The 26,054-nt window shown below is 39.3% G+C and overlaps 1 protein-coding gene across 6 annotated transcripts in view; it reads left to right on the top strand.

Annotated features, from left to right (window-relative positions):
* The window catches only part of TOX2 (TOX high mobility group box family member 2), a 323,402-nt gene that overhangs the window by 268,435 nt on the left and 28,913 nt on the right, over window positions 1–26,054 (top strand). For all 6 annotated transcript variants that reach the window (XM_089514104.1, XM_089514102.1, XM_089514107.1 and 3 more), the window contains one exon: window positions 1,475–1,702. In XM_089514104.1, the coding sequence (XP_089370230.1) occupies window positions 1,475–1,702 (228 nt within the window). The remainder of the gene's footprint in view (window positions 1–1,474; window positions 1,703–26,054) is intronic.

The following is a 26,054-nucleotide window of genomic DNA, read 5'->3' as shown; positions in this document are numbered from 1 at the left end:
CCTCACTTATTCCTTTTCTGCATCCATTCACATCAGTCCAAAATACACTGCAGAAATAATCCAGTTTGAGCCTGCTCAATGCTAGAGGATCCTAGGAATGCTTCTTCCTGACCTGTTGGTTTGGGGAGGAGTTTGTGCTGTCTTCTCATTGGAGAGACCAGCATTTTAAAATCAAATGGTGTGGGCTGTTGGGAGAGGGGTGGGCAGGGGTTGGCCTGCTTGATGCTTGCCCACCCAACTCCCTTTCATTCCATTCAAGCGCTGGCCCACCCTCCCACCTCAACATCAGTGTGAGAATTAAATCTGGTTGGTTCAGGGCCGGGTAGGAATTTTCTCCCCTTTCCAAGGGTTCTTTGCCTACCCCACACTGTTAATTGAGGACTTTGACAATTGGCATGGGTGTGGTCATAATAGGTCCCAGACATAGGTGGGGGGAGATAGAGGTTCAGGTGAACACCTCAGCACCCTCCTAAAAGGCGAAGGTAGGTCTCTGGAACTCACTTTTAGGTCTGTTGACTAAACACAAAGGGAAAGAGAATTGCCTTGGGGCTGGTTTGAGATTTAAACCCTCACTTAAGTCTTGAGAGTTAAGTGGGAGAGTCTTGAGTTGCCCTTCCAGATGCGGGCCGGCTGGGGAGCAACCCACTTATGGATTGCCCTTGGGGCTCAGGAGTTTTCATCCAGGGGAAGCTGAGGAATTGGTCAAGGATCTGACCATCCACCAGCTGTTCCTGCACAAAGTTTTCCCCCCTGGTTTTGCAGTTCTCAAAGAAATAAGTTTAAATAAGTTGAGTTAAATAAAATTGCCCATTTTATAACCCAGTTCTCTGTGTCTGGTCTCGTTATTCAGCAACTGTAGTTTTGTGAGACATTGAACCTTTTCTGTCAGAGAGCTCTGGGGTCAAAATAAACTACAATTCCCATGACTCCCTAGCACTGATCCAAGGCAATTAAAGGGGTCTCAGACTGGATGATTTCTGCAGTGTGTTTTGGACTTTACTCACCCTTTCCCCTTACTTGAGTGCTATGACTACAAACAGACCTTTCCCCCTTTTTTCAACATGCTTATCATTTGATGGCAGCTTATCATTAAATGATAATGTAAATATCTGAATTGGAAATTACAAATCAAACTTCATAGACAGACCATTAATATTGTCTTATACCAGATCAATGATTTTCAAATCGAGGTAATTTGTGCATTCAGGCTGGCTCTTGAAATGTTTGAATAACCAAGTAACAAGTGATGATGTGTATGTGACTTTCCCCTTCAGCAACAACAATGCATATGATGCATGCGAATACTGTAGGGTAATTTTATTTGTGTCATACAACTATATAGAATGTAATGGGGCAGAAGCTAAATTTTGGAGTTATCTATTTCTTTTCACAGTCAAAAATCCACTACTGTTTAATCTAAACCAAGAGTAGACCAAAGGGCGGGACTTAATGTGTCTTTTTTTATGTTTGACAGGTGATTGGAGAGAAGAGACCATTGACAGACATGGGCAAAAAACCCAAAAATCAAAAGAAAAAGAAAAAGAAGGATCCCAATGAGCCACAGAAGCCAGTGTCCGCTTATGCCCTGTTTTTCAGAGACACACAAGCAGCTATCAAAGGACAAAATCCTAATGCTACCTTTGGAGATGTATCAAAAATCGTTGCCTCGATGTGGGACAGTTTAGGAGAAGAACAAAAGCAGGTGAATTCCTTATGCAACTTATCTTCTGATGTGATTCTTGCACCTGCGCCCCCCCAGTTCCATATAATAATTGCTATTTTATTTTTAATCACAATCATTTGGGATGCAAAATCTGTCTAAACTGATGTTTTAGCTGGTGTGAAGCATTGTTTTATTTTATTTTTTCCCCTGTGGCTTACATGTTTTAGTTCTGCAGAAGTAAAAGTTGTCAGTGTTTCCTCCTGCAAATATTCAGATTTCAATAAAAACATTGTCTGAAGGAGCCTCAGAATGGAGGAGCCTCAGAATACATGTGAAATTCAGGATAATTCAGTAATTTACCCCATTCCTATATGGAAATAATAATAATAATTTGTTTTATTTATATACCGCTATTCCAAAGATCCTAGCGGTGAACAGCAAGTAAGCTAATTAGCAAGTAAGCTAATTTGCCCCCAACAGTCTGGGTACTCATTTTAGCGCCCTCGGAAGGATGCAAGCCTGAGTCGAGCTTGGGCCCTTTTGCTGGTCTTGAACTCGCAACCTTCTGGTTGCGAGTGAATGGCTGCAGTACAGGCACACTTAGAAGTCTTGAAGAACTATATGATCTCAAATGCCAAATTCTTCTGGATTAGTTCATTTTCAGATATGTTGTTGTTACAGTAGAAGTACAGTAGAAGCTCTCTTTACAGTGTATCTGTAGCTCATTTCCGTATTTGACAGACTCAAAGCAAGCTTATCTGCTACAGTGTAGTTTCATTTAGTAAGAACATAATTTGGCTGTGGAGTTAGTTTCTAATGAAGATACTGGGAATTGGTACTTTCTGCATACACAGTATGTGTATACAACTTGTGTAGCAGAAAGTCATGAATTCACTGGGCAATTATTTTAGCCAAATTATATAGCTTGGAGTTTCTTCTGTATAGAGACACCTCTTAGCAATTTTGAAATGACCTTATTAAACAGCATAATATTTCATAACACAGTAAAAGGACTCTAGACAATATTAAGCTGGTAAAATGTTTACTATTTTTGAAGTCTAGAGGGGTCTGCTGACCACAGGGACCTTGCAGGACAGAGATATGTTCTCCCATCTGCTGGACACTCCCTGTTAACAGTTCATAGACCTTTACCCTCTCCTTTCACAACATCATAAGAACATGTTCTGCATAGAGCTATGTCTGTGGTCCAGACAGGTAATGGGTGTCTCTCTTTTGTCCAGTCAATAGCATGAATTAGCTGGCTTACCTCAGTTTTAGGGATCTTTGTCTTCTTACCCAAGCCAAAGTGCTAATGGCTGCCATGATGAATGTGACAGGCTGGAACAGAGGTAGCTCACTGATGCTTCCTCAATGCCCAGAAAGTCATCCCTTTCGAGTTTCTGTGCTACTGTAGAAGTGCAAAATTGGAGAGGTATATGCCTGCACGATCAGTTATTAAATAATCTGGGGAAGAAATAGGTGTGTCTCCCCCTTCTCTCATGCCCCATTATTTTGGACTGTGAGTTCCATATTTTAGAGGTCCTTTGGACAACAGCTCTCCTCTCTAGGTAGTCACTCTCCTTCAACGAATCTGCTTTCACTTTGCCATTGTCACCAGCTGCTGTTGCTATTCCTCATCTTTCTTATAATTCATATCATTTGACAGCAGTGGAATCTGCTGCTGATCCTTAAAATCATAGAATACAGGATCATATAGTGGGAAAGGACCATGGAAACCATGTAGTCTGACTCCTGTCATGCAGGAATACGCAAGTTAAGCATTTCCAAGATTTGGCCATCCAATCTCTGCTTAAACATTTCCAAAGAAGGAGAATCAGTCCACCATCCTCTGGGGGAGTCTTTTCCACTGTCAAACAGCTATTACTGCCAAGAAGATCTTCCTAATGTTTAGGTAGAAACTCTTTACTTGTAATGTGAATCCACTGGTTTGTGTTCTAGTCTCTGGAGCAGCAGTAAACAAGCTTGCTCCATCTTATATGTAACATCCCTTCAACTGTTTAAAAATTCAAATTGCCACCACCTCACTGGGCCAGAGTGAGAGGCAAGTGAACAAGTAGCTTACAGTGGAGAAGAGGATTAAGTCCAGGGCCCCTGTTGGAGTGTGGCTCTTTGGCAGCTGCCCACCATGCCAACTTCTGATACAATTCGTGGCATTAAACATATTTCACAACTACTCCACCTCTTAGGGCTACTGGGTTATCATTTAAACAGAAATGGTAGCTAATTCTTGTTTTGTGTTGGTTCATAAGAATGCATAAGGCAGTGTTCGTGTAAACCTGTTCTTCTTGTATTAAGGCTTTGAACAGTTGTTAATCCCAAACAGAAATGGCAGTTGAATCAAGGAAAACTTGATGAGTTACCATTTATGTAGATCACAACTGATTCAGTGAGACTACTTTGCTTGCAAGTAACAACAGTTACACTTAGGTCTCTATATTTAAAATGAGATTATCCACTAAATCTCCTTATCCCCACTCCTGATGTATGGGTAGTAGTGTTTCTACACATTTTGTTGTTTGACAGACTCAAAGGTTTAGTTTTCAAAAAAATCCTTAATGTAGAGGTGAGAATCATCCTGCCCTCCAGAGATTATTGTCCCACAAGTCACAGCAGCCCTAACCAGCATAATTAATGATGAGGAACACTGTGAGTTACAGTTCAACAACATCTGGAAAGTCACGGGATTCCCACCCCTGCCTTAATGGCTACTTGCTGGTGATTGCACTGAACTCAAACCTGCTCTTTTGTTTTGCTGTAAACATACAAGACTTGAATATTTCCTGACAGTTTAGATCCTCCCACTGGAGGGCTTCCAAGCAGTTACATCTAGGGAAAGAGAAGCAGGTGGGAAAACCAATTTAAATTAAAATTGTGCTTGAAAATGGCTCTGCATTTTATATTGTTTTGTGTAGGCGGCAAGTACCATGAATATGTTTAACTTTAATGAGGCTAAAATCTTTCTGTGTCTTTCTGATATAGTTTCCTAACTTTCTGCACTTTCTTGGCACACTTGCATGAAGTACTGATAATTCTTCGTTCCACTTTGGCTGTTCAGAAATAAAAAGTTCCTGTGGTCCACAGTTGAGGAGTACATTTTGAGGACTTTTTAAAATGCCACAAATAAATGTGCAATTTTTCACAGACCTGAGAACTTGAGAAATTTCACATTTTTGTAGCATTTTGAATGTTCACAATAAAGGTATTTGCCTGTGTAATTTGTTTTTGTTTCCAGTGTAGTAGTTACATAGTTTTCTTTTTCAAATTCTAAGGGGTATTTTCCTCACTTCTATGTTGACCCTAAACCATTTGAAACAGCAATCAAAGCTTGATAACTTTACAAATTCAAGAAAACAATAGGAGAATGTTTCTGCACTGGGGAGAATGTTTGTCTAATTCCCAAATGAAACCACATGAACATGTACAAATCAACCAAGTGATGAAATTACCTAGACAGGAATTAAAACTGAACCTGGTTTAATCCAAAGTAGAATGGCAAATGGTTAGTTAGTTCAAGAATATGTTGGAGAGCTGTACTGACCATAGTTCAAAGAGATGAGGGTTTTTGAAGAATAATAAAGCATTCTTAAATTCATGGGATCTCAGGATGCTCCCAGATGGATGCCCCTTAGTGCTACCAGTCAGTAGGCATTGCACAGCTGGTCAGTCTTTATTCTTTAATGGGTTTGGTTGTGATAAAAGAGAAGAGAAGCAACAAGAAAACATGGGAGGGTTGGATAAGAAAAATATTTTCTCGGCCCCCATAAAATTCTATGAATCAGCCACAATGAGTAATGAATGTCTTAACAAGAAGCATCTTTGTAGTGTAGACAGGGTTATATTTCTTTCTTTGTCTTTCTTTTTTTTAAGGCTATATGAGAAAAGTTCAGATTGGCAGCATACTTTTTCTACTTCAAAAATATGGAAAACTGTAGAAACTGTGGCCTGTTACAGACTGCCAAAATAAAGCTGCTTCGGGACTCTTTGGAGGTATGCTATTTAAATGATGCATGGGTCCTAAGAATCCGGAAACTGCACCAAAGCTGCACTCCAGTGCTTAGGAATGGAGTGTGGCTTTGGTGCGACCTCTGGACTCTTAGGACCCATGCATCATTTAAATAGCATACCTCCAAAGAGACCCGAAGCAGCTTTATTTTGGCAGTCTGTAACACGCCTAAGCTACATGTATTAGTGAATTATGCCACTAAGCATGTTACAGGCAAGACCCAGGGATCTCAGCAACAGTTGTACATACTACTTATTTTGTTTTGTTTTGTATATATATAGCCCACCTCTCTATTTTCAAGATATGACTTTTATAGTTGTACTTATTTTTATTGTAGATAAATAAGTTGTGTTTATTTTTATTGTAGAGCCTACATTTGCTATTTTCCTTCAAGTCAATTTATGGTGACCATAAGATTTATTCAGCAAGATTTATTCAGAGCCATTTGCCATTGCCAAGGCCACACAGTGGGTTTCCACAACTGAGCAAGAATTTGAACCCTGGCTTTCCAGAGTCCTAGTCCAACACTCAATTCCTATTACACCACATTGGTTCTGAGGGTCTAAGTAGGGATGGCTATACATATCATCTCCAGCATCAGGAGCATTATGCTTCTGTATCTCATTTGCTGGAAATGTAAGGTGGATGATTTAGTGGCTGGAGGGCTTTCTATGTGTTGTAGGGGTGTTTTGTATATATGGGGAGTTTTCTTTGTGTTTTTCAGGCAAAAAAACCCAAACCCCCGAAATTTGTACCATTTTTAAAAAAATCATGGAAAAGTGGGGTTCAGGGGCTTCATGTGGCCTAAGAGCCACATTTTGTCCACAATTGCCATGGTGGGATACAAAAAACAAATTTATTTGACATACGCTTCAACACCTCTAACTTTACTGCCTCAAATTCTTTGATAATCTGTGTACATATATATACGTTGTACAAAGATACATCCAGATTCTAACTCCAAAGTACTCAGATAATTAGATATCTTAACTACCTATTTTTTTTTTAACATTCTGTCAATTTCTTGAGATCAATTAAATCTCTGTACCTCTGCCAGGATGAGTCTTCAGTGGAAGACTGAAACAACATATGTAGAATTCTTTCACGGATGAGCTTGAAAACTTTTTCCCCCTCCTTTTTGGGGTCTTTTTTTGTTTTTGTTTTTGGAATCCTCATGGCCATTCTGGTTAGCTGTAGTCCAAAAAAGTAACTTTTTTCAGCTCTGAACCATAGCAAAAATCCATGTAGTACAGCTGCTATGCCGATTGCTTTCTTTGAGGCAGGTTGATACCTGATCATTCGCTGTTAAAATCAAATATAAGCAAAGTGAGCCAGTGTATTCCAGAAATGAGTTTTAATTTAATGCAGAATGAGAAAGTAAACTGTAGCCTCAGCTGCCCCACCTCACCAGAAAACCTTCTTTTTCACACCCACACTGTAAAAACAAGAAAGCAGATGAGAATTAGTGTGTGAACTGATCCACACAATTAGGGAAATCACTAGCTTTGCTGAGAAGCTATGTGAGAAGGTACTAAGTGTTATATTGTTCTCAGTTCTAGTTCACATAGATGGTATATGTCATAACATGGGAAATGGGGGAGAGATTTGAGTTCTTGTGACCATTAAACCGGCAATGCTAGTCACATGTGGCTCCCATTTTACAGCATTTTTAAACATGTGAGAGCCAGCATGGTATAGTGGTTTGAGCACTGGTCTGTGACTCTGAAGATCAGTGTTTGAATCCCTGCTTGGCCATGGAAACCCACTGGATGTCCTTGGGCAATTACACACTCAGCCCCAGAAAACCCCATGATAGGGTTACCTTAGGCCTGCCATAAGTCAGAATCAACTTAGGCACACAACAATAAGAATCACCTTGAATGTGCAGTCATTTGTAGAGGCTGCATATGTGTTCTTGAATGTGCTGTTTAATACCTCATGGCTTAGATTTTGTTTACTTTACCCTTTTCACCTTGCCTGATCTTTGCTTTGCATCCATAAACAAATCCTAGTGGGCAGTGGGGAGAGCGGGTAGTGAAAGCACCAAGAAGAACCTATTGTATTTTTTCCTCTCTTTAAAGTTTATGTTCTACTGTCCTTCCATTATGCATTTTGCTCCTCTTGCTATAGTCATTTGGAATTATATACCCGATAAAGTCTCTTGCTACATTGCAGCTGATCCCTTCTTTCAGCACACTGAGATCTGAACTGTGTAGGTGGAATTGTGGAGGTTTCGTGGCTGAATGGTTTTGCTTTTCAATTACCTTGGATTGGGTGACATTTGATCCTTCTGACACTGCTTTTGTTTGGGAGTCATTCTCTCCATGTGATTATGATCTTGTGAAGAGATACTGGGGCCACAGTTACTAGCTGGGAAAAAGCAGGTATCTGCCTGACTCCTTCCTTTCTTGTGAGTGGGCTCCCACTCTTCCTGCCAGAAAGAATACTGCTGAAGCTGCTAGTGGCCCTGGACCAGCAGAGAATATTCAGGCTTCTGCATTGGGCCAGCAGGGTATGGAATGCTGGGAAACAGCACCCCTGCCTCTCAGGAAAACCTGAGGAGGAGGCATATATTGCCAAAATGAGGAACAGAAGAATGTGAAGATTTGCATATATTTTGTATGATGCAAATAGACAGATATGCATGCACATTTTAAAATGAACCCTAAAATTTAAATTTTACAGGGAAAACAAATTATCCCCCCCCACAAAAAAAAATCTACAGTATACCCCTGATCACCAAAACCAGTTCTCTCTTCCTAAAATGAATTTTGAGAGAAAGGTGGGGTCTAGCAAAACTCAAGCTGGTTGGAGCTAATCTGCCTGTCTAGTTGGCATGTCACAATGCACATTGAAATTTCAAATGAGTTTCTCTCAGATCATGATTCCTGTTCAGGAACAATTGTACAGAAAAAGTGGCTGTCCAGACATAGAGTTTTGGTGTTGAGAATTGTGTTAAAATCCTCAGTCCTTCCATGATACTTACTAGGTGATCTTGCCTTTTCTCTCAGTCTAATTAACGCAACTTATAAGATTGTTGCAGGGGTAAAGCAATGGTGGACAAAATGTACATGTAGTCCCCCGAAGCTGTTTTTGTCATTTTGAGTGCCTGCTTTCTGGGGAGGAAGAAGGTGAATGGCCTCTCTGAGAAACCTCCAAGAATGGCCTCCTTTTCTACACTGTTTAAGGTTTTAAAAACTGTCTTTTACACCACAGTTGGAATGGTTGGTGGTGATGATGGTGGTAGTCATAATGATGGAATTATTATTTGTGTTACAAGATTGCACAAACTGGATATGAGAAATTTCATAATAAAGTGGCTGCAATGATAAATTGGAATCTATGCAAAATATATGATTTGCCATCCTCAAATAACTGGTGAGATATCCTATGGAGCCTTATTATTTGTTTATTTTATTTGTATGCCTTATTATTCAAACTGAATACAATTAGACAAACTTAAAATGCCAGATGTCACTATAGTTAAGAAAAGGAAAGCTTGGGTTACAGGTGTGGCAATTCCAAGAGACAGCAAAATCTAAGACAAAGAGAGGGGAAAGATTATGAAATATTGAAACTTACAAATTGATATCCAGTACATCTGTGAAAAGAAGACAGTTGTGGTTTCAGTAGCAATAGGTACTGAGAGCAAATCCAAATGGGCTAATAAAGCATCTGAATGAAATAGCTACAGATAAGATCACTGTAGCACAATTACCAAAAACCACACTGCTTGGAATGTGGCACATTATCTGGTGATACTTGATTGATGCCTAGATTCTTGGATAGAAACCAAATTACTGAGGTAATCTAGTATAAATAACGTTCATATATAACTGTGATGGACAGAACTTTCTCATCATGCAGTCAAAAGAATTATTACATGTACAAAACCCTGCCATAAGACAAACTGTTTTCTCATACTCCACCTGTTGCCACAGAAATGTTTGAAATGAAACAATGAAGACATTTTTAATTGTCTAAAACTGATTTCAATAAATTAGTTTCTACTTGTAGAAAATGCCTTTTCAGGTCTTATTTTTGAGCTCTTGCCAAACTTTGCATATTCCTTGGGCAACTCAGATTCCTTTTGCAATTTGTGACATTACTGCCTCTGGTTTGTTGGGTTATCAGTTGCACCCACCTTGCAAAGTTGTCATGATGCTTTTTCCTGCTGTGATGCTTACACAGATGTCTTAAATGAACATGGGAATAGACAAGTGATCCAGAACACATGGCTTGGAACTGCTGGGAACATATGAAATGAGAGACACCATTTTGCTGCGTCACGCATATTGATGCCAGCTGATTCCCCCCAACACATTTTAATTTGGCACATCAGTTTCTTAAACAGTCTCCCCTATTTCACTCTTCCCCAGATCATTCGTCACACTGGACAGCACTTCTGTCTACTTGCTGACAAGGTGGGATCGGGGAGTACATAACACTCTGTTTCCACATGAAGCTAGAATTAGACACAGATTATTCAAGGGTCAGTGTAAGAATGAGAGTCCTCAAAGTGGGACCCTAGTATCTTCCTACAGCTGGACAGATATAACAGATAAGTATGAATGGGGTGAACACTAAACCTGGCACTCTTGCTACAAACTAGAATAAGATGCCATCCATTGGACATGTGCCTCATTCAGTACATAGAGGGTTAAGCCTCTTCAACCTGCTGAATGGTTATATGAATTTGAAATATCAACGCTGAAGACATTTATGGGCTATTGAACAGGTGCAGTTGCTCCCACAAAGCAAATTTACTTTCTTCTCATTGATGAAGTAAGCAAAATAAAGACTGCCGTTTTATTATTTTATGTCATCATCACCATCATCATCTGCTCACATTTATGAGAAGGCAAAAATGGAGATGGAGGAAAAAATCATTTTCTTTCTAATGCAGTGTGATGGGCTGAGGGGAGAATAATGTAGGGCCATGTTTGATGTACACACTGCTGTCATTTGTCTGCATTTTTGTAAAAAAAAAAAATCCCATATTTTTGTTTGTCACTTGTGCCTTCTGTCATATTGTTCCTTTTTCTTTTTCCCTTCCCAGGCACTTCACAATGAATCTTCATTTTCTCGCTGACACACTTATATCTAAATTCCTCATTTCCTGCCTTTTTTATTTATATCTGTTGCTTGGTGATTTGATCATGCTGTGGAATACAGGATTAGCAATCTCCCCGTCCTTGGGTTTTCATCAAGGACACCTGTTCTGCAAGTTGCACAATTTCCTTCCATGCCTTAACCCTTTCAAGCATTGGTCTTGTACACAGATGAGACTGGGAGGGTGGGGAGAGCTCACAACTTTAAAAGCCGTTACCACTGTGCTTTAGTACATTATAATCTTCATTCTTTACCAGCTGGCATAGCCTTTCCTAAGAGGCTTACACAGGAATCTAAAGAATGTGCTAGTCAAGAAAAAAAGAAAAAAATTATTACTCTTTTGAACCTTGCAGATAGTTTAGCAGCTGTTCCTGTAGAGATAGTTTGTATTTGACTAAAAAATAAAATGCTAATTCAGCTGTTACCATCCAATAACTACCTGCTTCCAGTAATCTGCCTTCAGTTCCTCTTTAAAAGGCCACAAAATTACTTGCCATAGTTTTTCCTTAGAACCAATCTGTCCCTAAATTCTCAATGATAGTAAGTAGGCTGATTTGACATTAGCCATAGCAGATCTTAATTCTAGATTCAAATAAAGTCCCCTAATCAAACAAATAAGACTTTGCCCTGCTATTAATAAAGAAAGGGGTTGCTGTTGTTTTTTTATGCCAGCTGTCAAAGCACAAACAAGAAGCTGAAAACTGGTTGGCATTAGCACCATCTAGAGGAAGTGGGGTTATCCAAATGTATAGCAAAATGTCAACAGCCTGAATTAATTGTGTAGGGGTGGGAAGAGGTGATACTAAGAACACATTACTTTTTGGACTACAGCTCACATGCTAGCTGTTGGAGTCTGGTAGTTGTAGTCCAGATTTTCCACACTTTCGGTTTACGAGTGGACTGATTCAAACAAAGGAGCAATTGCCCTGAGTGTGCAAGAGCTGATCAAGGTTGTTATTAACAGGGTCTCTTGGTGGCCTCTCATTCATGAAGATACCATAAATAGAAACTGACTTGATGTTAAATACTAATAACAAAAACCAAAAAAACAACAACAAAAGCAACTATCCTTGGGTGAATTTCAGTAGATCATCAAATATTTTAACTATTTAACATTTGTTGTTGTTATCTGTCTGCAAGTCATTTCCTAGTTATGGTGACCCTAAGGAGAATCTATCATGGAGAATTCTTGTTCAGAGCAGGGTTGCCTTTGCCTTTCTCTGAGGCTGAGACACTACAGATTATCACACAGGTAAGGGACAGATTGCTCCCATCTTACAATAGCGTGAAGATTATCAGATGACATCTGTCCTTATACCATCTTTCAGTCGTCCTTGTCACATGATTGCAATAAGATTATCCGACGACGTTGCACTTGTCTCATTCTTCTCCCATCACTGAAGTGGCATGGCCCTGTCGCTATGTATTAATGGAAACTTCCATTAATACAATGATGGGGCCACTGATGGGAGAACGACAGGGTAAGCATGAGCATGATAGGATGGGAGCGATCCCTCCTTACCCCATGTAATAATCTCCACTGTGACTTGCCCAAAATAATTTGGTGGGTTTCCATGGCTGAACAGGAATTCTAACTCTGAAGTGGCTCAAACTACTTCAACATGTGTAGCATCAACTAAAAATCTTTGAAGGGACATGTGTGAGATCAAAAGGCAAATTCTTTCTTCATTTATATTGCATGTCCACCTGCTTCAACCTCAATTTTGTACCTGACTCTGGTTTGTAGACTTCAGAACTATTTCTGCTCAAATCCTCTTTATTTTTGCTGTGTTCAACACTCCAGAAGCCATAAATTCTAGATCATAAGTCTTTCCACTACCTGTGCTAACATGTGACTTGTGTGCTTTAGGTTCAGTATCCAGCCTTTCCAGTTAGAAATAGAATTTGGAAAAGTTACTTTTTTACAGCCAGTGGCTATCCTGGCTGAAATATTTAGGGAACTGTAGTCCCAAAAATGACATCCCCTCCTCAAGCTGTGGTTAAAAAGATCTCACTTAGCAGGGCTTGGATAGTCCACTGCCTAAAATACTGGAGGACTCGTGCCTCTCATTGCAGACATTGGATAGGAAACATGTCTTGGTAAAAGGCAAGCTTCTTGTGTTCAAATATGTCACAGATTCCAACAGATTTCAGATGTGTCCCAGCAAATTGATCATGTTCAAAGTTGTTTTTTCTTCTTCGTTTTTTCCCCCCTGCTTTACCTTCTTACGTGCTTCCTTTAATTCCTTATTAGCTTTCCATTCGTGGGAGCAGGAGCTGGTTCTGAAGTCTCTACTGAATTTTTCTCTATCTCCCAGTATTACTTTTATGTTATTGTCGGTGTATGCAAAATCCAGGAAGAAATGTCTATTACCCAACTCTTACTTTTATAACTGGTGTGCTGTATTGTCCCCAAATCCTTGCCTATCTTGTTTCATATATTTACCAGCTCTTGGGATGTAATGTTTTGATTCTCCTTAATGCCTTCTACTGAGTGACAGGCACATCCTGCTCTCACCCACTTTCCCCTAAAGGCTCCAGTCTATTTATCTGTATTGATTGAGTTAAACATTTTTTTTTTACTATGACATTTTTCTCCTTTAATATGAGCCAACTTGCTCTGACTCTGTAACCTCTGACATTAAAACTTTGCCTAGCCTGTACCACTGACATGAATTAACTAAAATTCCAGAGTATTTATATTTCTTTCTTCTGGGGAGACTCTGGGATGAAGAGTCCCCCCAGACTCTTCTGTGCAGGGTCTGTGATTTATCATTATAGCTATTATTTTTCACTACTGTGAATAACAACATCACTGTACATAAAATGAGTCTACATTAAGGTTTGAGCTTTACATGATCTCTCCTCACTACATGTTTCACTTTAGAACAGGGTGGATAGAAGCATTAGAAGCATTCTCCCATTTTTTTCCTTTATAAAAACATTTTTCCAGAAAAAATGGGGAGCCTCAAAAACACCCTTGGAGTTTATGTGCAGTGTACATGGATTGTTGTTTTTATCCACCTGTGCTTTAGATCTAGCCACGGTGAACTGTGAGCTCTTCTAACCATAGTCAGTTTAAAAGCTAGATAAGATTGAATAGTGCTCACCACATCTTATCATAGTAAATTCCCTAATGTGGTGCATGAAGAATTGCTTCCTTTTTATCTGTCCTGAATTGCCCAATACCCAGTTTAATTGGATCTAGTGTTTTGTGAGAAGGAAGAAAGCCTCTCTATCCATTTTCTCCTCACCGTGCATTATTTTTGCTTTTCAGTTTAACACTCTTTTCTCACTTGGAACAAATAAAGGTTCTGAAAGGATAGGATCCATCCCTCCTCATACATGGGTAGAAATCTCATTTGCTCATTCAACAACACAGATCCTGTCATTTCTCTCCTCCAGTGTTGCTCTGCCATGTGCAGGATTTAAACAGGGTAGCAAGTAATTTGGAAAGGGAACCATTTAGCTCATAGACTACAGAGTTTCTATGGGAAGCAGCAAATTCAGTCCTTAGTGTGATGAAATCTAGCACTCTTGTAAATGTTTCTTTGTATTTTCATGTGAAGGTGGGTTTTTTTTCCCTTTTAAATAGTATTACTGGGATTTTACCAAGTGTGGATGCAAATTTAACATTTTCTTCTTGCCATCCTTAGAGGAAATAGCTCTGTTTATGCTGCTATTTCTCTTGGGAGACAACGGGTGCCAATGATGCATCTCCCCCCCCATCCAAAAAAAGCAATTGTACATAGTTGTGAAAGAAATGTTTTGTGTATGACCACAATTAACAAAGGATTAGACCATTTTTAATGCAATGATCCTAATAATTATCAGCCCTCCCCTTTAAAAACTAAATGTGAACTACAAAGAAACATTTAATTTCTCATCTGATTTGACCAAAGCTGCATCTACACTGTAAAATGAAAGTAGTTTGACAGTGCATTAACTGCCATGGCTGAATGCTATGGACTTGTGGAATTTGTAGCTTTGTGAAATATTTAGCCTTCTTTGTTAGAGAGCTCTGGTGCTACAACAAACTACAGTGGGCCCTTCCTATATGCAGGGGATCCATTCCGCCCCCCCCCCCCCACCGGCATATGGGGAAAATGTGTATGCTCAAATCCCGTTGGTTTCCATGGTGAAGCATGTGCCATTTTGTACCCCCGGGCTTGCTGTACACATAAACTCAAATCTGCATACGGTAAGCCCGCATATGGTGCGGGCGCACTGTAATTATTATTATTATTATTATTATTATTATTATTATTATTTTAGCCTGCCTCTCCTGGCAGATCGAGGTGGGTTACAGTAAAAGAGGTAAAATACATAAATCCAAGGATTCAATAGGATAGAGCCATGACAGTTAAAGTAGTGTCAAACCGCATTATTTTTTCAGTGTGGCAGAAGCTCCTGAGTTGTTGTCTTAGATACTAAATAATAATAATTAATGACCTTCTTGAACTGTATGTCTTTGGTTAGATAGTAATCAATGATGTTATTAAATCTGATATTCATGGTAGGATGTCCTGGTCACCACACAATGTGGTGAAAGCCTTGTGGTAGAAATGGTGAAATTCAGTATGAGAAACCCAGTTTGCTTAGAATTCTTCAGTTGCATTATGCAGTGTCTGTTTAAAATAGGTGGGCTGGCTTCCAGAGTTTGAGAATAGCAGTCACTCTTGTCATTCAGCATGCATACTTGACAAAGTGTAGGTCCATGGCTGTCTTTGGAGTTTTGAATGATTGTTTTGTCTCATTAACTGATTATCATTATTTCATTATGGTACAGTTACTTGTTGCTTACTAAGATATAGATTTATCAGGATCTGTGACACATGTTTCTTTTCATTATGATTTCTATCCCACCCCCTGCCAATAATCAGTCACATATTTGCCCTCCTTCCCAACACCCACCCAAGTCTCTTAATGACAACTGAATGTTCCTGCTGACAAATAGTAAAATAAGCCCACAGGCATGGTAGATTATCTGTGCAAACATGCAAAATAGTTATTTTTAAAAAAGGAATCTTTAAATCTGATAAATGACTGAAATTAATATCTCTGGGGGGAATAGATGTTTAAATTAGGAAGAAGACCAGTTCTGCAGTATTTAAATGAATGTGGCTTCAAAACCCTTTTCATACAGAAGAGCTTTTAAGCATTGCTGCTGGAATGGCCCCTCATATTTTGCCTTAGATTTCCAGGTTGACATGCATGGTTTTAGTTGCACACTTCTCATTTAAATTAAAAAGGGAAAGTGGATGAATAAGTAAGTATAATCTTAAAACACGACCACAGGTAGATCATGTTTACATGCACAAAGCTAAAAGAAAATCCTGTGAAAAGACTTGCATTAGTGGCAGTCTGCACAATTTTTAAAATGGCTCAAACCTAGAAGGTCTGGCTTAAATCCAACATGAGACTAGTGATGGCTTTAGGATGTTGGTACATGAAAACCTGTTCCTCCAGAGTAGATTGTTGCAGATTTTGGACTGGGAAGGATTGCAGGAGGGAAGAGAAGAGTGCACACACACAAACAGAGTTGTCCTTGTGGAAGCTGCTCTTCTAGGCACAACAACAGCATCAGATATGGGTGTCTGCTTTCATTTTGACTTTCTTTTCTGGTTGAAAAGTAGCTTTTAGTTCTAGCTGTTAATCATTACAGATGACTACAATGATCAAAGTTGTCCAAATAGCAATTCACAAGTTAGAAGCAAGTTAGATATATTTACTGTCAAGATATAATAATATAAAGAGTAAATTGATTGTGCAAACATATCAATAGACAATAATAACAGCAGAAACTGTTAGAATTTATGGTTTTAATCTCATTGGAGAAGAAGGCAAAACTTGGAGTTAGTGGGGAGCTACCTTGAACTTAACAAACAAGTAACTGTTAACTTTTGGACATTAAAGAAAGCTGAAATGTTAATCTCTGTGGCAAAACCCATACAGCATATCAAAAACAAAGTGTGAAGGTTACCTATGGTACTCATGAAGCAGGAACATCAATATGTTGTTTTATCACTGGACTGTTAACCAAGGATGATGCTGGTGGTGCTAGCGGTGGTGGTGGTGATTATACTGTGTTTCACTCAGTTGTAATTACATAATTGTTCCACTAAACCACAGTTTAGCAGGACATGTTCTCCTTGGTGAAGGTAAGACTGAGGGGTGACATGATTGCACTCTTTAAATACCACAAAGGCTGTCACAGAGAGGAGCGGGCAGGTTTGTTCTCTGCAGCCCCAGAAGGTAGGACCAGGTCTAATGGTTTGAATTTAAAGGAAAGAATATTTCAAATGAATATGTGAAAGAACTTCTTGACTGGAAGAGTGTTTCAGCAAGGGAATCACTTGCCTAGATAGGTGGTGAGGTCTACTCCTTTGGAAGTCTCCAGAAAAGGTGCTGGACAGCTACCTGCTGGGGATGCTTCAGCTGGAGAGCCTACCTTGGGGAAGTGGTTAGACTGGATGAGACCCCTACCAACTCTATGATTCTATAATATGATATGAGAGAGAGAGAGTAGCCTTAGAGATACAATTCTTTGCTAATTTTCTTCATGAAGGAAGCAATAAGTAATTTTAGCAATATTCTTCAAACTGTGAAAATGTCTAAAAGTGAAAAGGCACACTTATTCTGTGCAAAATGTGTATATGGTGATTTTGTGCAAAAAAACAGCACTTTATGCACAAGAAAGATAATATGTGTTATTATTATTATTTATTAAATATTATTTTCAGCACAGAAAAGTGAAAAATTTACACAGAATAAGTTCCAAAGTACAAATATTCTCATCAGTCCAAATTCATATAATTATGGTTTCCCATAGCTCAAGGAACACATTTTTCAACAATTTCTCAAATATCCATAGTTTTGAGTACATGAAGTAAAGATATAATTTACATTGTATTTTGCATGTCTGCTGATGTTCTCCAGCCCATGTGGGATCAGAATGGTAGAGTACAGACCCTGGATATAAAACTAGCTCCCCACCTTAGATTTACAGAGTAATAAACACAGACTAGCAGCTGGTGTTGAAAATAAGACTACAGTGAGTCCTTCTCTTACACAAGGGATCCATTCCAGACCTCCCCCCCCCCCCCAGCGTAAAAGAAAAAACGTGTAAGCTCAATCCCCATTAGAAGTAATGGGGCTCGTGTCTGCGGTGTGGCGTGTGCGCCACGGGTGCACACCCCATTACTTCTTTTGGGGCATGTGAGGCTTTTGTCCGGCACAGCTTCCAGTGTATGCTGGAAGCCACGTATGACACGGGCGCATTGTATTACTATTTTCAAAGTTAGAAATATGGAGTCTACAGACTCATTTGATCTAACTATGGACAACCAAGAATAGAAACTCGAGGGCAGTGTTCGATAATTGTAGTCTCTTTATACTTTTGGTGTACAAAACAGCTTTAGCCAGCTTATGTTATGGTGAGGGGTCATAGGAGTTGTAATCCAATTTTGTTTGCAGGTCATCAAGTTGCCATGTCCTTTTCTGGAGGGTCTCTCTCCAGTAGATACCCCCTTCTCTTGCAGTAGGTAATGAGTGATCAAACCATCCCTCACTTGATATCCTCACATCACTAACCAAACACACATAATGTGAAGTTATATTGGCATCTGGTGTCTGCACAATCTATGAGATGAATTCTAGAAGCTTCTTTGGTTTGTGGAGGCCCTCCAACCTTCTTCCCTTCTTAAAATTCTTACCAAACTTGTAAAGTTAAACAAGCAGTAGAAGAAGAGAAGAGTGTGACAGGTGTGCATGTGTGAATGTGTACATACATATGTGTATAGGAATGGAGGGAGAAAGTAAATGTATTATGTCTCTGTGCTCTGCAACCAGCAGCTTTGTATTTGCATGCTGTAGCATGTAGGGATGTTTCTTATGATGGATGGAAGGAATAGGTACCAGTCCCATCCCTACTCACTGTTGGGAAATAGTGCGTTGCCACCTGGATTCTCTGCCCAGTCATATAAGAGAGGGGGAGCCACACTGAGAAAAATCAAGACCTGTTTTAATTGTGAATTAAAGTATAAATGATGCAATTATTCCAAATCAGCATCAGCTCTCTACATGGTATTGGTTGCAAGGAGAATACTGCAGTACTTTCAATAAACTTAATGCTCATTTTTAAAACATGTTACAAGGATGGAGAGAGACATCTTGTACCAGACTGATGCAGAAAGGCAGAAACAGAAATATTTGTGCTGCCAGCCTTCAGCCCTTCAAGCAAACTGAGCCTTTGCTCGTTGTTAGCTCCACCAATTAACTTACATTTAAACCATTAAACACCAATCCAGAACAGGTGATCTGTGCAGAAAAGAAATCCCAGTGCAATGATCCTTGATAGATTAGGGCTGCACCAGCATCCCCTAGCAGATGGTCTGCAGTGGTTACTTTTAACAGCAGCAGACACTTTCATGGAACAGAATCAAGGCTCGCGGTTCTCCCTTAGTACCTTCCAACAAGTGATCACCCTGATACTTTGCCCCCTCCCTCTTTCTCTATCACTTTCTTTTGGTATGGATTTGTGTGCAAGGATCAGTAGTTCAGGACTTTCATCAAGAATTTGTCGATAGAAGCTCAAGGCCCAATGCCCTAGTTTATCAAATAGAATGGCTTTATGAAGATTTTCACATGACATTGCTATATCATTCCTTTAATGCCTCAAAGTGTAGTGGAATCGTCATAACAGATAGACGATTCCAGGAGATTTTCACATGAAGCTGTTAGTGTTCTTAAAACGTTGATATATCAGAATTCAGCTATAAATGATTACAAAACGATTTCAAAACAGTTACATTCACACATTGGACACAGTAATGTTTCAGCAATGATTTAGGAAAGTTAAATAGACTATTCATTTTCACATGTAGCCATTCCTTAGCGTTTGTTAATCATGCTGATGAAATCATGTTTGGACCACAGATGAGGTTTTTTTCCCCATAAATTAAAAAAGTGGTTACTTTGTAATTTACTTTAATTTTCTGGAATCTTCTATCTGTTATGACGATTCCACTACACTTTGGGACGTTAAAGGAATGATATAGTGATGTTGTGTGAAAATCTTCTATATCTCCAGAATGACATGTTTACATGGAGTCGTGAAAAGCTACTCTATGAGTCAATTTCTCATGGCCTCTCCCTACATGGGAACTGCAGCGCAAAGCTGTGGCACACATAGCAGTGGTCATGTAAACGTTGATGGTATATGCAAGATGCTACATTACTGATGTGAAGTTAGTGGACATGGAGCAATGCAAGCATTTGGAAGGATTTGTTCAATTTTTTTTGCTATTTTTCATGTGGGGGAAAATTGAAAATTTTGAGAAATGCTGGGGGGGATCATGATGAAGTATTTCTGGACTGGGTTCAATGCTTTTTAAGGCAAAGTGTTACTCATTTAGAATGAGTAAATGCAAGAAAATTAACAGCATTGGAGAAATGGCATCCTGTGTATGCTGCATAGTGTTGCTGCTAACCCTTAATATTGTGACTTGTCTAAATTACCCATATATACTTGACTGTAAGTCAACCTCATGTGTAAGTTGAGGGCAGATTTTGGAGCAAAAATTATGGATTTTGATGGGACCCGTGGATAAGTCAGGGGTAAAACATAGGGGCATGTAAAGAAGGATGCAAATGACAAACCAGAGGAAATCAATGCCAGCCAACTTACAAAATTCCAGCAGGCATAACTGTGCTCATACTAAAGGTTGGATGGATGAGAGAATAGAAGGGGGTCAGTGCTCCTGTGTTTCATCAGGAGATGGTTTAAATATATGATTAAAAGTACAGGACTTATATTGACCCATGGATAAGTTGTCTTAGGTTTTTGGGCTTCATTTTTTACCTAAATTGCCAGACTTATATATGAATATATGCACTATACATTTTCTTTATTTTTTTTCTTCCTTTTTCAGAGGGCAAAAAATAATATACATGTATTTAGTTCGCACAAGATATTGTACATGGATTCCAGCATTCATTACTTGAAAATATTTTTAAAAATATAAATTCCAAAAAGCAAACTTTGATTTTGCCATTTTATATAAGGGACACCATTTTATTACACCATTATATTTAGTGAGACCTGAGCACCAATGAATTTTGGACATTCAGATGCCTAGAATGGTGGTATCACTAGGCAACTGGAGGTCCTCCAGTTTGACTCTGTAGTCAATTCCTGCCAGACATTAACAATAAAGTCATGCTAGAAGACCTCTAGATGCCCAGAGACACCCTATTTTCCTGGACTTGAGGAAGTGAAACTACAGGTACCAGTACAGCAGATATGATGTTGAACTGTAAATGCAACTGCTCAGTACATTATGTAGATATGCTAGACATTACAGCTAACTTTAGGTAGTAGGTTTCTGCTAAACATAGATTTCTGCTAAAGAAGAAAGATACATTTTTAAAAGGCGAGCATTGTGTATATTTTCTTTGTCCCAGATGTCTATTTTCTGTTGAAAAGGGGGAGCTATTTCCATTGCATCGGAATTGCCAGACATTTTATATCTCTATTCTGCATGCGTTAACTTTTAGCATGTTTCTAAAAGTAGACCTTGTAGGTGACTCTCCTCAATAGCCTACCAAATGTCAGTGTGTGTGTGTTCTGTGTCTTTGTTGTTGTTCACTGTTACTTTAGACACAGCCACCTATAAGTCAGATACAATTGAAATACTGATAGCAGCTTGAATGTTGTTTAATGTAGAAAATAGTCACTAAAATGTTTGGTGTTGCATGACAGGTTTGTGACTCATAGATATGTTTTTATGTTATAAATGAGTACTGATTACAAAAGGTCCTTTTTAAAAACATCCCAAAATTAACAGATGCTTTTCAGTAGATCTCCACACAAGGATCTGTAAATCAGGTTTACTATTTCAGTGTAAATAAGATATTTCTTCAGATACTGTTATGTCACAGTCATCTTCATTTTATGGAAAAGAGATCTCCAGTATTTTAGTATAGTTGCTTTAGCAGTCTTGCATGCCACAATTAGTTCAGTCTCAGCTCTGAGCAGATAGCCTGAAGTAATTTTAGAAAAAGCCAAGTGTGGGATCTTGGTTCATTTGATAGACTGGAGCTCCATATTGTACCCCATACTGTGCTTGCACTGTGGATTTAGCAGAATATGTTTTAAAGCAGACTTAATTAGATGCCTTTTGTAACATAAATATCTCATGGGCATGTTGTTGACTACATTGATTTGACATGGAGTTGCCCTGCCCCTGGCCATTTGCACAAAGAAGAAAAGGGGACTGCCATACAAAGAAAGGCTGCTGATCTGGATGTCCACTGATGTTTTATTCTTTGGTAACCAAACACCTTAATTTTGATCCATGAAGGTTTCAGATTGGACAGCCCTTTACAGCCGTAAACAGATAAACTGCATTAGACTCTCATAATTCCAAAATGTATGATGATTAGTGAAAAACCTGTAATTTTGACAACAGTGTGCTGCAGGAGCTACAAAAATCAATGTAAAATAATTTTTAAAAGACAGAGCTTTTTTTGATTTTTCAATTTCATTCCAGCCTCTGAGGATGCCTTTCAGACTCTAACACTGCCATACACATTTCAAGAACATTAAATCTATTTTCATTTAGTAGTCTACCCTCCTTATTATTATAGCAAATATCTGTTGTTGTTTAATGATCTGATAAGCTTCAAAGTAAGGTTTCCCAGTTAAAGTGAAAGTGAAGCAGGTTGTCATCTGATATAGTCAGTTTCATTTTTCCTTTGACCAGTGTGGCATGTGCCACTGCCACAGTGCAGAATTAATGCAGTTTGATGCCACTTTAACTGTCATGGCTCCATCCTATGGAATTCTGGGATTTGTAGTTTGCTGTGGCACAGAGCTCTCAGACAGAGAAGGCTAAATACCTCACAAAACTACAAATCCAAGAATTCAATAGCACTGAGCCGTTGCAGTTAAAGCAGTGTCAAACTGCATTAATACTGCAATGTAGATTCAGCCATGCAAAGTAGCTACAGTTTACATTTCCTGCCATCAATAGAAGTGTATTGTCTAGACTGGGGGGAAGTAATAGTGCCACTCTATACTGGTTTGGTCAGACCTCACCTGGAACACTGCATATAGTTCTGGGCACAGAATTCAAGAAGGATATTGAGAAGCTGGAGCATGTCCAAGGAGAGCGATCAAAAGGGTGAAAGGTCTGGAAACCATGCCCTATGAAGAGCAGCTTAGGGAACTGGGTATGTTTAACCTGCAGAAGAGAAGGTTAAGAGATGACACAATAACCATATTTATATATTTGAAAGGATGTCATATTGAAGATGGAGCAATGATATTTTCTGCTGCTCCAGAGATTAGGTCACAGTGCTGTGGATTCAAAGTACTGGAAAAGAGATTCGACCTCAATTTTAGGAAGAACTTGCCAACAGTAAGAGTTGTTCAACAGAATATGCAGCCTCAGAGTTTGGAAAAGTCTCTTTCTTTGGAATATTAAAACAGAAGCTCGATGGCCATCTTTCAGGATTGCTTTGGTTGTGTATTCCTGCATGGCAGGGGGTTGGACTGGATGGCCTTTGTGGTTTCTTCCAACTCTGGGATTCTATGAAACATGAGGATGTTTTTTCCATCTTCCTCTGATGCATTTGTTCAGTTATCAGATTATCTTCTCTTGTGGGGAGCAGGCAGAACTGCAGGTAGAATATAAGGGAAGACATGAACAATATGATTAATGCATTCATCGCTATCATTTCTTATAACTGTTTGTCCTGGGTTTCTTTGGTTTTCTCAAGACTTTGCAGCATATGATCAATTCAATTTGAGATTAAGGAGATCAAATGTTGGTTAAGCTGATACTTCTAACATCTTACCTTGAGAGAGGGGATCATTATCTACAAAACTGCAACTTCTCCCTGGAGCTAAATCTTTCTGAGTGTAACTAAAGTACATTTTTAAAAGTAGAAAATTTATTCACTGACAAACCTGATATTCTCTCGGGAGTCTTGTGCAGAAATTGGGATTTTTTTTTAAAGCTCAAATTGGTTTCACTTGTTAACCACAAAGCAGTTTTTCTTGTTAAGAAGTTTGGAAACCTCAATTTCAACTATATATAAATGGCCTAAATCTCCTTTTTATCTCATGTAATTTTTATGCAAATGAAGCATCCCAATTGGCAAGCTGTTCTAACAAGATCAGGGCAGCTGGAAGAGTTCTTTAGCTTTTTTAAAAGTCTAGTTTCCCAAAGTGATTATTAACCTTGCATAGCTGCCCAGTGTTAATACTAAGATGCTCCTTTGACTCCTCTTGGTAGTTGATACAGTACAGGGTTTGATATCCCATGTCTCTGTTACTGGATGAGTCAGCTACTATTTGACAGTGCAGTAGCCAGATGGTGGGATCCATCTTCTTTATTGGAGAACAGCCTCTTCCCCACATCTTGCCATAATAAAGTTGCAACAAGAGACACTCTGCATGTGCTTTTAGTTTCTAAAATGCCACAGCATTTTGTGTTGTCTTCTCAGAGGCCGGATCAAATAGTTTTTTGGTATCTCTGTCTATAGATTTATGATATTTGTAGCAGGTAGGAAGCCCCAAAATGGGGCATTCAGTGAGGAAGTGAAGATGGCTTTGTATTTACCAAATCCAAAATTGCTTGATTTGTTAAAATGGGCCAAATCCAGGCCTGTAAAATACACCAACCTTGGAGGTGGAATGACTAATCCTCCCCATTGTTGTCATGAGGGGTGAGGGGCTTCTCAGCCTGAGGAACCCAGCAGAATCACACAGACGCACAAATGCGCACACACTACTACTATGAATGGCATATCTGGAGATAAAGAGTTAGAGCTGCAACATGTTTGTTCGGTAGGTCCTTTTAACTCAATTAGATTTACTTCTGAGTCATTGTGTTCAACACAGATTGTAACTTACATCTATGTTTTATGCAACTTGCAAGCTCTGGATTTATTTGCCTGGTGTTAATTGAGCGTACACAGAAATGTATCCCACTTCCAGTTACACAAATGACATTGACAAATAGTGTGGTTTTTCATCACCAGGCTTTGCTCCATTGTTACTATTCCTCTAAGAAAGCACCCTAATGATTTCAGGGTAACTGAAGTAGGTTTATACTCATGCCAAAACAACTAATTTCTGGTGACCCTGAGCATACTCCTATGGTGAGAGTTGTTTTCCCTTCCTTTCAAGGAACTATTCAGAAATCTCACATGCAGAGAGTTCGAGCTTGTCAGCCTCAAAGAAAAATAAAATAAAGAAGCTGTGATGGGCAGGCAGAGCATTCTCTCTTAATGAAAAGGAATTGTGGCAGTGCAGAGATGAAATAGTGTTATGTATTTTAGGAGACAGTAGTCTTGTTGAGAAAACTTTTCTTATCTCAGCAAAGGCCACAGTGACAAGAAGTCAGAACAACACTGTGATTACTAAAGAAAGAATCTTGTTTACTTAGTTACTTGAGATTTTCTACCAGAAATGAAAAGTTATAGGACAATAATAATAAGTGCAAAAACAATTACATAACACATACACAACTAAAAATCCATCCCCTTCCCTTAACTAAAATACCAACATCAAAATACAGTTAAATTAATTGCATTATATATTAAAATATACCAGCTAAATGGACTGGCTCTTGCTTCCCCCAAAGGGTCGACCCTGCCAGTGGTGGGCCCACAGCACCAGGCACCCATCCTTTATCCTCTTCCCAAGGGGAACAGGTTTCCTGGCTGGGTACCTGGGGGCTGGGCTTGGCAGGAAGCAGTCCACCAGGTGTGATGGAGCATGTAGGTAGCAAGCAGCAAGTCCACACAGCAGCAGGAGGTAGTACACATCTCTTTCTTGGGGTAGTGGGGTGGCCTGTTGTTCTCGCCTCTTCTCCCACTTTGTGCTGGCTCCTTTGCACTTTGTGCAACTCGCTGTCATAATAAAACAAGTCACAATAACATGAATGTAGAATCAGTATGTAGAGAGATCTTCTAGCACCTTCGAGACTAAGGGGCTGTACAGATGAGGAGAAAGGAGCGGCCAGAGGCCACCTCTTTCTCCCCTGAATTGTTGCTGCAGCAACTGCACAGCACGGCAATGATCCACTCCAAAAAGGTATGTGGGCCGCTACAGAGACACCATTAGCGCCCTGAAGCGGCACAGTGATGTACCCTGCACTGTTTGGACGTAGCGCACAAGGCACGTCACCATCATGCATGCCATCTGACCGGGCATGCGCCAAGATGGTGCCCGGACAACGTAGT

The sequence above is a fragment of the Sceloporus occidentalis genome, unplaced genomic scaffold (genome assembly GCF_023333645.1).
Source record: "Sceloporus occidentalis isolate IW3139 unplaced genomic scaffold, rSceOcc1.0.p SCAF_3, whole genome shotgun sequence".
Classification (NCBI taxonomy): domain Eukaryota; kingdom Metazoa; phylum Chordata; class Lepidosauria; order Squamata; family Phrynosomatidae; genus Sceloporus; species Sceloporus occidentalis.
The sequence above is the reverse complement of the archived record's forward strand: the minus strand, read 5'-3'. Positions and strand labels throughout refer to the sequence as shown.